Below are 13,293 nucleotides of genomic sequence, written 5' to 3'. Positions count from 1 at the left end.
TCCAATTGTTCCAAATTCTCTTAACTCCAAGTAAAAACCCAAACTTCAAAGTTCTCAGCCAAATGGCCCTAAGTCACATCTGCTTGCACTCCTACCCCACAGCCCCTTCTCTACTTACCCAAGCAAATTACATCCAGCTGCAGGTTCCATGAAGTCTTCAGTACAAATCTTCCCACTGAAAATGCTAACTCCAAATCACTCTCCTTTTCTGCCAACCCAAGTCCTCCCCACCCCCTTTCAAAAGTACAAGACCTACATTCATCGACTTCACCATCTGATCACTCTAGCAAGCCCCCTTAGAGAGCAGGTCTTGCACCATGATTAACCAGAAAATTTGGGGGAAATGAAAGCATTGAGGGTAATTCAGTTTTCCAGTTAACCAGAAAACTCTTTGTATCTTAACTCATGTCGTTGAAAATCTTTGTGAAACCTACACTCTCTTGCTTTCTTTAGTACATGGAAGACAATTTCTGCTTTGTTTGTCGATTAAAGATCCTGAAGTCCTTCAGGGTCATAATTAGGAACATTACTATGCAATCCTCTAGATGCAGAAGGCGTTAGAGAGTATGCTGAAAGTGTACTGAACCCAGGACATAGTCTGGATTTTTTTTTTTTGGTAACAAATTCCTGTTAGGATTTGTTTGAAAGGCAATTTAATAATTTTCTTCATTTTCCTAATGGTTTAGTACCTGGAGAAAAATGTGGCTAATAGGAAGTTTTTAGCTGGGTTTCAGCTAACCATGTGTTACCAGTTACATTTTTGTTTTGAACACACAAGGAGGTATTCATTATACCTCTCAGTCAACTAAGTGACAGTGAAGATATAGTCTGCTGTAGAAAACCATCTGTGAAAGCCTGTTCCTTTCTTATTTGCATCTAGGACAGCTCTGTCAAACTCAAATAGAAACGGATCCCCTAGAGCTACATATTGACTTGGAAAATTACAAATTAACATCATCTATGTTGTACTGTATTTTTATGTTGTTAAAAACTTCCCAATTTATATTTTAATTTGGTGGGCTGCACTCAATAGTTTTGCAGGCATTTGACATGTCTGATCTAGGATATATTCTTTGTGTACATAGAAAATTCTCAAAAGATTTCATAGAAATGAGAAAGTTGTATATGGGTTATTGGATGATTTCTTCTCAGTTGCTGGATCACAAGTTTAGAGATAAAAGGCAGACATGCACCTTAAAGGATGTCTGTTTCAATTTCTTCATTTTAACAGATGAAGAAACTAATACCCGGAGAGGTTAAGTGAAATGCCCAAGGTCATATAGCTTAAGTAAATAGCAAAACTAAAATTTACACCAGGATCCTGCAACTCCAAATCCAACCACATCCACTGCATTGCACTGCCTCCATCTTTTGGAAAGTTCCCTTTTGAGAAGTATTGACTTGTCTTCTTATATTTTCATTTCTTTAGTTCCTTTCTCTTACTAGATTATAATTCCTCGAGAACAGACCCAGTCTTCTTTCCTACAGTGTTCTTCATACAATGGGCTGTTACTTGACTAGCTGGTGACCTTGTACATGAATCATGGTTTCTTCCTCTTTCCTCCAGTAGTCCAACAATCACCCCAAGAGTCTTCCTTCCCATTTTTCATTAGTACCTCATTGCCTAGTACACTGAGACTGGAGAGGAACTTATGCCTCAATCATCTTTGTGACACCTCCACAAGAACATGGTTTTGCCTATAGTGAGTACTCAATGTATGCTAAATACATGAAAAAAAATAACGAAGGGAAACAAAGTATCCAACTGTGTTGTACCCTAGTAAAATGTTTGACAAGAGTTAAACTTAATGATAGGTTTGTCTTAATTTGTAGATTTCAATTATTTATGCTTCTTCTTTTACACTAGCCTCTCAATTTTTATCTAAAACAAGTTTAAGTAGTAAAACTTCGGTTATGTCAAATCCATGAAACATGATGATTCCTTCAGGTCTCAGCATTCAGTTCCTGATTATTATTACTTCTTGACAATTTTTCTCATTCTTCAAGTTAGAATCAGTTCTGCATATGTTCCCCGTTTCATTCCCATGAAATGAACCTTAAAAGATTTAAGGTGAAATGCACCTTAAAGTATACTCCAAAGAGTAAACATTTTGGAGATAATGATAATAGTTTATTGTAGTTCAATGTATAGGGCTTAGACCACCACAAGATCAAAGGATTTAGAGCTGGAATGATCCTTAGAAGTAACCCAGTATAACCCCGTCATTTTATAGATACGGAAACTAAAGCTTGAAGAGGTGAAATTATTTGCCTGTCCAACATCACAGAAAGGAGCTGGAATTCGAACTCAAGTACTGACTCTAAACCTTCTGGTTACTACACCACACTATTTCCTAAATCTCACTAAGTATTAACTAATAAATTAACTGGATCAAGTTTCATAGGAAAATATTAATTCCAAGATCTTGAATCCATGAAAGAGTTCAAATCCATTTTCCTACTCCTTTCTCACTTTCCTTTCAGATTTGCCAATGACAATAATAAAACCCAGCAGTCAAATTTTTAATTTGAAATAGGTAATCAGAGATGGGTAGGGTATGCCTGATTGTGAATTACGGAGGTGCTACAATAAAAGGTAGAAAGATCCCAACCGAGCTGTGTAAGTGAACAGAGAAATGGCAGATGAGCCAGTACATACAAGTATAAGAAACAGTATTTACAGAAAAATAACCTGAACTCAACTTAGGATCAATTAGAGCTTGAAAGGACTGCAGCAGTCATGCTGTCCCACTTCTTCGTTTTCTAGAAGAGGAAACTGAGGTCCAGAAAAGTTAAGTAGCTTGACCAAGGTTATACAGGTAGAAGTGGCAGATCCAGAATTGAACCCAGTGCTCTTTCTACTGTACCATAATGCTTCTCCCATGAGGAGCTGTGAGTTATCAGTAAACAACCAAATTACTACAGATTATTCCCTGAGGACAACATCCCAGTGTGCTATGATTGCCATAATGGTCAGAAAAATGCTAGGCGTCAACAACTCGACAAATATTAGATGTCTTTTTTGGTATCAAGTATCCTGCTAAATACTGGGATCAAGCAGGGTACTGGAAACAAACCAGAAATCATTATTCTGTTCTTCTGGAATGGAGAACTATGGTGCAGATGCACCTAAATTAGCCAGACAGTGTGTAACTGTGATCATCACTACAGAACAACCAGAAAAGGGGAACTAAAATGATCAAGGAAATGGAGAATCTTATAAGAATATACTACTAAAATAAGACCTTTCAGTATGAATAAAGAATAAGACATGAAATGATCAAAGTCTATAAAATTACACAGGTAAGCATGGATTTTTTTGGGGTTCATGGATAGAGTAAATGTGAACTTGTTCATCAAATCTTAAACTAGAGGGTCCCTATCCTTGGAACTTCACACAGAAAAAAAATTTTAGGTCATAAAATATGAAGTCCCATTTTCCACTGGTAATAAACCTATGGAACTTATCCCAAGAGCTATAAAGGCTGAAAAAGCAAATGGATTAAAAAAAGGTTTAGGTAAGTTTATGAAGAGTATGTAAACTGAGTTATCATGGCAAGTTAGGAATCAACTTAATCTAGTGCAAACCCTTGAAGGGGGCATGGTAGTTATTCCATCTGAAAAAAAAAAAGTGTCCCTTGGTGTCACCTTCAAGAGATTTTGAGTGGCTGAGAATGAATTCTGAGCTGGATGGAATACTGGGATGACCCAATACAGAATTTTCTTTAAGTTCTTATAACTTTAAAACGATGATCATATTTACCCAATTTATACCTACCTGTTTTGAATGCAGTCAACAACTCATTAATATTTAGGCTGAGGCTTTTTTTTTGATCTCCGAAGTTTAAAGTCTTCTGTCTGCATCCTCTGTCTACATCTCTTTTTCTACTCCCATTTAGTACTTTCAGCAAAGTACTAAAAGGCCAAGTTTTTTAATAGTGTTCAGATGTGTCCCTTAAACCTTTACTTCCTCTCATTAGCATTTTCAAGAAATTATTTTCCTATGTTTAACCTTGTTCTGGCCAGTCTTTCTGTAATGCTTGCTTGGCCTCTTCTCTCTCAGCATTTTTCACCTTAGCATGGTAAAGCTATTCATCCTGGAGGTTGGAGTAAAGCAAGTCTGATGGCCCGTGCAGGATCCTATACTAAAAAATACAAGGAAACTAAAAATATTACCTAGGAGTCATGACTCCCTCAATCGCTTATATCTCTGTTTAAGTAGTCATCAGTCCTAGAATATGGGGAGCCTCCTGTAACCTCCGGAGGAGTAACAAAAAGGATAAGGCGATACTTCCAAGTATCTCAGACCCAAGTCATTATGTCTCGTCTCACTCCAACGTGCAGAAGGAGCCCAGTCAATGGGCGTTTCTGGCTCTCCAGCCTCCCTCGAGGTCCGGCAGAGCTGGAGTGAGGACGCCGCCCGCCGAAGCCGGACAAGCAGGGAACGGCCGGCCGGCAGGCCACAGGACAGCACCAGGGAGGGGGAGGGGGAGGGGGAGAGGGAGGAGGAAGGGAAGAGAGGAGGGGAAGAGGGGAGGGGGAGGGGGAGGGCCGAGTGAGCCACCAGGAGGCTCAAGGGAAGACAGCGAGGGCGGCAACACATGAAGGCTGTCCCGGAACACGCCGAGGTGGCCGCGAGGAAAAGGCCCGAGGGCCCCGGCCGGCAAACGCCGCTCGCTCGCTCGCCGCTCTCGCCTTTTTTAAGATAGAATTGAAAGAAGAGGCGGCGACAGGCGCAGAGGGCAGGGGCCAACAGGGCCGAGAGAGACGGCGGCGGGGACGACGGGGGTCGCAGCAGCGCGCCAGGGCCGGCGAGGGGCACCCCCTAGAGCAAGAAAGTTTAGGGGGGCGGGCCTCCTCGGCCGGGTCGCCAAGCGCCGAGAACGAAGGAGCGGGCCGGGACGTGTTTACATTGGAACCCCTGGCGCCCGGGGGCCGCGCCTCCGGCCCAACGGACCGAGCCTCTCCCGAGGATACGGCGATCGGGGGTCGCGGAGCGGGGGGCTAAGCTCCAACAGGGACGGGGTGGGGGTCCAGGCCGGGGAGCCGAAGAGGCACGGCCCGGCCCTCAGGGCATAGGACTGAGGAGAGCGGCGACTGCCCCGGCCGCCGCCGTGGGGCCGGAGCAGGGGGGAGGGGGAGGCCTGCGATGCCCGCCGCCGCGGCCAGCTCGCCTGCTCAGAGCCCCGGGAGCACTTTCCTTTACCGGGAGCAGCCCCTTGCACCCGGGGTTTCCATTCCTCAGGCCAACGGCCCTCGGGCCTCTCTCCCCGCCAGCTGCCCCGGGCGGCGCTTCTCCTACCTTCGTTCGCCAGGTCCGCCATTTTGCTCCCTTAAGCCCTCCCACAAGGCACCGCGCCGGCCCTAGCTCCGCTGCTTTCAACCGGGGAGTCCCGCGCCTGCGCAACCGCCCCTCGTTCAGGGGCTGAGCCAACAACAGCCGAGTCCTCGTCTCCGAAAGTAGCCGAAAGCTTAGGTCTTCTTTACTAAGCGAGAAGAGACGCCCGACTCCGGGGGCCGCGAGTCTCGCGCCTGCGCGCAAGATGACTAAACCTTTTTTACTTCTTTTCCCAAAGAGGAGGAGGGATGCAAGGGAGGGGGAAGGGAGCCACCAGTGTGCGCGTGCGTGCCACACTCACACACGTAAACACGCACGCGTGCGCAGACTCGCGTGCGCCGGTAGGCCTGCGTTGTGCTCACTGTTGGGCGGGAAAGGCCAAGCCGCGGCCGGCTCCGGCCGGGAGGCAGCGGAGTCCGGGCCGGGGAGAGCTGGGCCGCTTGCGGCGCCGCCCGTTGCCGAGAGGGGCCCGGCCTGGCTTGGGTGAGTGCTCGGGCTCCCTCGATTCCTTCCGAGGCCCAATCCGCGTGCTGCCTTTTGCGGAGAGCGGGGCCCGGCCCGGCCCGGCACTGGCCCTGCTCACACTTAGCTGGGGAGGCCAGGTAACGAGCTGTGAGGAACGTGGAGGCCCGGCCGGGGAGGCCTCGTGGGGGCCTCGGGACAGGGGGAGGTGCAGGCTCCTGGGAGGCCCCGCAAGCCCCCGCAGCGAAGCTCCCCCACTCGGTGATGATTTACCTGGATACCTGCTTCCCCCCAGTAGAATGTAAACTCCCCAATACCTGACGGGGCCTGGCCCAAAGAAGTCTATTATAGTTATCCAGCCTGTCCAAAACATGGGCGAGTAAGTAAGAAAGCAGGTTGGGAGGGTTGGGGAATAGTGACTACTATTCATAGAAGGCTTTAAAGGTTGCTAAGCCCAGCGGACAGCATGGGGCCTGGAATCGGGAAGACCTGAATTCAAATGTGGCCTTGGGCAAATCACTTACCCCAGTTTGCCTCAATTTCCTCATCTGTGAAATGGCAAACTACTCCAGTATCTCTGCCAAGAAAACCCCAAATGGTATGAAGAGTTCTTGATTATTATTTAGTTCCCGATAATAGCACCCACCTCACAGTGTTGTTGGGAGGATCAAATGAGATAATGTTGCCAAACATAAATCTCAACTATTATTTCCCTGGCTCCCAGTGGCCTCTGGGATTAAAATATAAACTCAGTTTAACATTTAAAGCCCTTAAGTCTAGTTCCAGGCTATCTTTCCTGGTTTATTTGACATTATTAGTTCCCAGATTAGATTACACATGTAGAAACATATTAAAAATTTTTAGTTCATTTGAAAATACTAGGAAATATCCAGTCTAAATGATGAGGTTGGGATCTAGACCCCAGAAAGGACTTTCCCAAATCTCTGGCATTTGCCTGAGGCTATAATCCTATCCACTGGCCTTTCCTTGTGGCTGCACCCAGTCTCCCAATTCGGTTACCCTTAACCTAGCCTAACCCTCCATTGTCTTACCTCCCTATGGCCCCCAGCCACTTCCTACCCTTAATCCTAGCTAGGCTCCATTCTCCCTTGGCTACGAAGTCCAGGTCCCTGGCATTCCTGGTCTTTCTCTGTTACCTCCCCGTCACCTCAGACTAGTTGGTCACACCTAGATCTCTCTCACAGTCTTTCTGTATATAAGGTCCATCTTGTCTCAGTTAAGGTGCTCAGATTCTTGAAATATAGCCAGTAGCTCACTAATGTTCAGACTCCTTAAGAGTCTGCCCAATATGACGGATGTTTTAATAAACCTTATCTTTGGCTGAAAGAAGGCTCGAGTAGAATTCTTTTGGGCAGGACCCTCGTGTTGTGATCTTGGGGTCCTAGCACCCCTAAGCTTCTAGACCTCATCGTAAAGTCCTTTCCTTTCCTTGAAGAAGATTGTCAGTACTTAATCAGACTTCTCAATAATGAGTGGCCTTCAGTAAAATCCTTTTTCCCCCTTCTCTTCTAGGCCTAACCTTATTCTCTTAGGAAGGTATGTGAATGGTCAAGAATTAAAGCTAAGGCCTCAGAAAATGGATTTAGGAAACCAAACATAAAAAGAGTCTAGTTAGGATCATTGCCTTTGTCTCATTCCTGAAGGGTATTAACCCTTTAGATTGAAGAAGTCTTTAGGTTATTTTGGTTGGGAGTGAGAAGGGTGAGTGTAACCTTTGAGGGAGATGGTACAAAAAGTCTTTAACTGGCTTTAGGAAACTTCCAGCCCCACCTTCAAAGATGATTGTTCTGGAATTATTGAGATTTGGTAGTTTAGGGGTGCTGGGGCCCTGAAATAGCGACACACAGGTCCTGCCCAAATGAATTGGACCCAAGCCTTTTTTTACCCAAAGACAAGGTTTATTAAAGATCTGCCATATTATTGGCCAGACTCTTAAGGAATCTGAACAGTTGTGAAGCTCATATTGACAAGCTGGCTAGACTGAATCTCAGCCCCTTAATGGTGACAAGATGGATCTCATATACAAAAAGACTTTGGGAGGCATCCAGGAGTGGCCAAGTAGTTTCGAGTGGCTGGAGGAAGGGTCTAGAGAAGATCTTGATGGGAATGGACAGTAGGCTGGGGTAGACTGGGAGGTTGAACAAGGGGACCTGGAGAATGGGGTCTAGAGAGGATCAAGGGTGGGAAGTAGCTGGAGTCAATAGACAATAAATCTGGAGGTAATAGACAATGAAGGGCAGGGCTAGGTCAAGGGTATCAGAATCGGGTGGATTGAGGACCAATGAAGGGTCTATTAATCCTGTGGGGAGGACTACTATTGTGGGCAACTCCAAAGGCCAACCAAGCAGACTTACTTGCTCAAGATGATTGGATTAGGGAGGGGGGTACCCCATTAAAATTTGGATAAATATCACTGAAGAAGCTACCCCACAAACAGTTCAGTTTGATGCGTGTAAAATTATAGAATGTGGAGACTTAAATAGTCAAAGACAATTAAGTAGTTATGATAAGTACTTGTGTTCAGAAACAAGACCTGCTACCACAGGTTACTTTAGCCTGGGGCCCTATAGGGGGAAACCCCTTGTTTGAGCTGGAATGATGTTTGGTTCACCACAGCTTATAAGGGATGGACTGCCACATGTTCAGAAGGGAAACCACTAAAATCAGAATTGAACATGTTAAAGGGAGAAGCCAGATCCAATTGTCAAGAGTTAAAATGTAATCCCATAATTTTCACTATAAAAAATGCAGATTGGGAAGTGAATAGGACCTATGGGTTTAGAATAGATATGACATGTGAGATCCAGTAGCAAGATTTAGGATAGTGGTTTGGAAACCAGAAATATAGGGAAGCCCTAGTGTAAACATAGTGCCCCCAGTGGAGGAATGGAAACCCCCTAATGACCCTAAGATTGTGAAGGACACAAGACAGATGTTAGGGGAAAGATATTGCACCTTTATTCCCTTCAAAACAGGCCCAGATGGAAGCATTACTAAGGCATTGCAAGGTATAACCTGCTTAGCTAAAGAATTGGCAAAGAACTCTGGGGTAGATAATTCATTGACGGGATAGTTAGAATCATGGTTTGGCAAGTGGAAGAGAATGGCAGTCTCTATCTTGATCATAGTAGCTGTAGGGTATTGACAGCTGTAGGCTGTTGTATAATGCCTTGTGTAAGGGGTTGGTACAAGAGATTAATTGAAACAGCAGTAACAAAACAAATCCCCATGAACACTTGACCAAATAATCTATTCCTACTAGATGAAGAGACTGAGGTGAACCCTAATTATGACAAGGAAGGTGAAATAATGTTATCAAAACTAGAATCTTCTTATGGCATAATGAAATGAGATGCAGGAGAAACAGTAAATAAAAAGAAAAGGGGGATTGTAGAAAATGTGGTTGGGGATGTAGCTTCTGCATATCACTCACCAGGGTGTGAACGCCTACTTGACAGCACACTTGAGAACTACACTGGAACTGGCCAGGTTAAAACTGGTTGAAACTGGTTTTGCTGTCCAACATGTCCCATTGCTTATAGCTATGGGGAACTATGACCAAATAAGGTATAAAGAAAATAAGGGGAAGGGGATGAAGAAATGTGGAGAATGGAATATGTAAACGGGCAGCAACTCAGGTGGGAGGTTTAGGTGCTCCAGATAGGCTGTAACCCCTTCGGTACCCAGCCATTGGGGAAATGGAAGGGAAATATGAATCGGGAATGGGGCATAAAAAACTCTGCATTTGTCTTAATGGGGGTGCGTACTTGTTGGACACCGGCTCTTGCAAGAAGGTTAATAAAAGTCCTTCCTGGTTCACCGACGGCTTCATGGAGTTCTTGGTAGGATGCTTGTTTCTTAAAATCTCCAGTCGTCCTGATCTGTATCTTGTCGCTGGACCCAAATGGCTCCAGAGGGGAGAGTGAGGCTGTTGACTCTGCACAGCCCTCCCTCACTTAAATCCAATTCACTTGCATGTCATGGCATCACCTTCCTGATGTCAAGATCCTCTTTGAGAATGAAGGAGGAAGAGAGTAAAGTGGTAGGCATAGTCTTCAGAAGATTTGGAACACCCTCCCCCACCCGTTAGAGAGTACAAAGGAGTCAGTCAGAGTAAAGTAAAATAATTGCTGCGTGACCCTGAAGGCTTACTTGAGATTTGGTAACACATTTGTAAAGAACCCCACCAACCCAATTGTGTGACTTCTCTCATTGGCATTCAGCAGCATGTGATTTGTTTGCTAGAAGGGGTAGCGCAGGGATAGGGGTTGGCAAGGTGTAAGCAGTGTTAGGACAAGGAAACAAGGGATTCTAGGATAGAGGGCAGTATGTAGCTTGAAACCGAAATGGTTAAATGTGGGGCCAAGACTGTGAAGGGAGAAAAATATGACTGGTTTAACAGGAATTGATCGACCAGAGGGAGGGAGGAAAGAATAGCAAATGATCAGAAAGAGGAATTTCAGAGTTTAAGATGATGGAGGTACAAGAGTCGTGGGTGATGAGTGATCAAGTATGCGGTGTGTTAGTTCAGGTCTTGGAAGTTTAGAAGGCTAAGACTGATAGAATAGCAGAATAAAGGAAAGGTTTTTTGTTTTAGGAAAGAGGAAATCTGAGTGTAGGCTCAGGGGAAAAAGTCAGCAGAGCAGGAAATATTAAAGATGCATGGAAAGAAAGGGGATGATTAATGGAGTAAAGTCAGTGTGCTCATCTGCCCTGAGAGATATTGGGTTTCCTCCTACATCTTCAGGGGAAGGCTCAATGAGCTGCTGATTGGGTATTAGAGAGGTTTCAGGATGAATTAAATGGCGTCTGAAATTATTTCAAACCCTAGGGTTCTATGACTCTGTGAAAAGATTAAGATGGTTTTTAAGGTTTCTTCCAGCTCTGATAGTCCACATAGAACTCAGTTCTTGGCTTCCCGTTCGGTAGTGAGCTAAAAATTCATAATTACCACCAAGGAAAAGCATTCATTGAACTCACCTGTTTATACATAGTATTGGATATAGGATCATGTGAGGACTTTAGCATAAGTTGATGCCCCTGGGGGGGGGGTCACTCAGTGACAAAAGTTATGGGAAATGTAGTTGCTTTGATCATAGGACTTAGAGCTGAAAAAGACCTTAGGGCTCATCTAAACCAACCCTCCCATTTTACAGACAGGAAACAAGCCCAGGGATCTAGTGATTTGCTCGTGGTCACACAGTAATCTACTAAGTAGCAATATTTCCACTAGGGCCACCCAAGCCACAGATATCCTGTAATAGCAATAGTGAGTGCTTAGCATTCCAAAGCCTCCTTAGAAATCATCTCAGCCAACATCTTAATTTAAAGACGGAATCTGAGGGCTACAGAGGTAAAGTGATGTCTCCAGGTTCATATTTTAAATTAGTAGAGAGACTAAGACAGGTCTCCTGAGCCCCATGTCAGGACTCTTCAAACTGAGTGACCAGTTTCTGATTAAAAAAAATCAGGATTCGTGGTCTGCCAAAGTATATTCCTATTAGGAAACTTTAATTTTTCTTAAAATTGGAATTGCCCCAGGGAAATCTGGGTTGCCATTCTTGAACTAGGCATCAGTCAGAAGGATGTGCTAAGTTTTCTGGAATTGTACCTATCAACTTGGACAATTCTACACTTAGCAAAATTTCCACTAACCTTTGACAATTCTTATCATACGGAATGTATTCTTACCCATTATGCCTGACTCTAAACTTTGCTTACTTCAGTTGGTTTCTTCTGGCATTGCTGTGTACTGACTTGCTGTGTCACCTTGGGCAAATCCATTTCCTTCTCTGGGCTTCAGTTTCCTCCTCTATAAAATGAAGCGTTCAACTAGATAATCTCTAGAATTCCTTCCTGGTTCTAATCAAAATTCTTTGATTTTGTGGTCAGTAATAATAAGTTAGCAATAGACTGAATAGACTTAGGCCTTACATCCACCTTAACTCATCAGGGTAGTGTTCTTCAAAGACTTTCTAGAGCAATAGGGCTGGGGAGGGGGAAGGAAATAGTATTTCTGTTTTTTTCGTTAGCTTTAATTACGTTCCCACTCCCCTTCCATACAGTGCAAACCCCTCTGGAGCCCCACCTTTGCCTTATTCTCCCACTGTCTCTCACATGAAATTGTTTCTCATACATTAGTTTTTTTTTTCCTTATTAGCATATAAACTCAAAACATAGCATGAAACACTAGACTGTGAACATGATCAGGAAAGATTTCATCACATAGTTATAGAAATTAAAGCTGGAAAGATGATCCCCTAGTCCAGTGCCATCACTTTTATTCAGGAGATCCCAGAGCCTGAGGGTGAGGGGACTTGGCCAAGGTCACTTGGCAGATTTGCCCCAGAGACAGAAGTATAGGCCAAGCCTCTTGACCTCTGGTCCAGGGAATCACCTGCTAGATCTTTTTAGATCTCTTTTCCCCCCTCTGACTGTAAGCATGCACAAGCATGTGTGTGTGTGTGTGTGTGTGTGTGTGTGTGTGTGAGAGGTGGGGGGGGGAGAACACAAATCTGTTAAGCACCTACCCTGTGCCAGGCACTTTGCTAAGCGCTGAAGATACAACAGTCTAATGGAGGAGACAGTATGCTAACAGAAGTGTGGCTGGTCACTGTGGTGAAGTTGATCTGGGGAGGCTGCCTGGCATTTCTCAACAAGTAGCACTCCTTTCCAGAGAGGAAACAGACTGGGGCTGACTTCAGCACTTGGTACTCTCCCTTATCATAGCCTCTAGTTCACTAAAAGGACTCTCAAGCTCAGGAAAAAAAAAATGTACTTTCCTAGAATATTTTCAGAGAAAACTGTTTGGAAGACCCAGAAATGGAAGGAGGCCATGCCACACAGTGGCCACGGGAGGACAAAAGATCGTCAGGAATACTGTATGTCTGAACTCGAAATCCTAAAGCTTGAAGAGTCACTAAGGGAACATCATTTAGTCGAGCACCTCGATTTTACAGATGGGAAAATTAAAGCCTAATGAGAAGAAGCAACTTGTCCAAGGTCACAAAGTGACAGGGTAGCAGGGTGAGACTTTTGGCACAAGACCAAAGAACCTTGGAGGGTTTGGGAAGCTGGCTGTCACCGGCTTCTTGGGGGGAGCTGAATTACGGTCCAGCTACTTTGTGTTTGTGTCATGTTTCTGTAATTCCATGTGGAACCTCCCATTGCTCTGTGCTGATGGTCACACAGGCAGAGACAGGTAACCCAGTCATTGACAAGCAGAGTGCCTACTATACAGTGGGGGGAGGTGAAAGAGATGATCTTAGAGGCACTTATAATCTAAGGGGAAGGAAAAACGAAACAACACAAGGACAACTTCAAAGTAAACAAACCAGCCTGTGGGTGAGGCAGCAGAGTGTAATAGGAGTGACCAGGGAAATGTTTCTAGAGATGAATTTTGAGCTAGTTTGGAGAATGATCAAAGGATGGGACAAGCTTTCCCCTTCTTGCCCATAGCCACTCTCTCCCTG

The 13,293-nt window shown here is 44.7% G+C and overlaps 1 protein-coding gene across 11 annotated transcripts in view; it reads right to left on the bottom strand.

Annotated features, from left to right (window-relative positions):
- Window positions 1-5,402, bottom strand: part of RANBP3 (RAN binding protein 3) — an 85,308-nt gene extending 79,906 nt beyond the window's left edge. For 4 of the 11 annotated variants that reach the window (XM_027851214.1, XM_027851215.1, XM_027851217.1 and 1 more), the window contains exon 1: window positions 5,303-5,402. In XM_027851214.1, the coding sequence (XP_027707015.1) occupies window positions 5,303-5,324 (22 nt within the window). In that variant the 5' untranslated portion in view covers window positions 5,325-5,402. The remainder of the gene's footprint in view (window positions 1-5,302) is intronic. The other 7 variants (XM_027851216.1, XM_027851219.1, XM_027851220.1 and 4 more) reach the window with 3 other exon arrangements.
- Between the last annotated feature and the right edge of the window lie 7,891 nt (window positions 5,403-13,293).

The sequence above is a fragment of the Vombatus ursinus genome, unplaced genomic scaffold (genome assembly GCF_900497805.2).
Source record: "Vombatus ursinus unplaced genomic scaffold, bare-nosed wombat genome assembly UNPS02009173.1, whole genome shotgun sequence".
Lineage (NCBI taxonomy): Eukaryota > Metazoa > Chordata > Mammalia > Diprotodontia > Vombatidae > Vombatus > Vombatus ursinus.
Note: the sequence above shows the minus strand (reverse complement) of the source record. Positions and strands in the feature narration are given on the sequence as shown.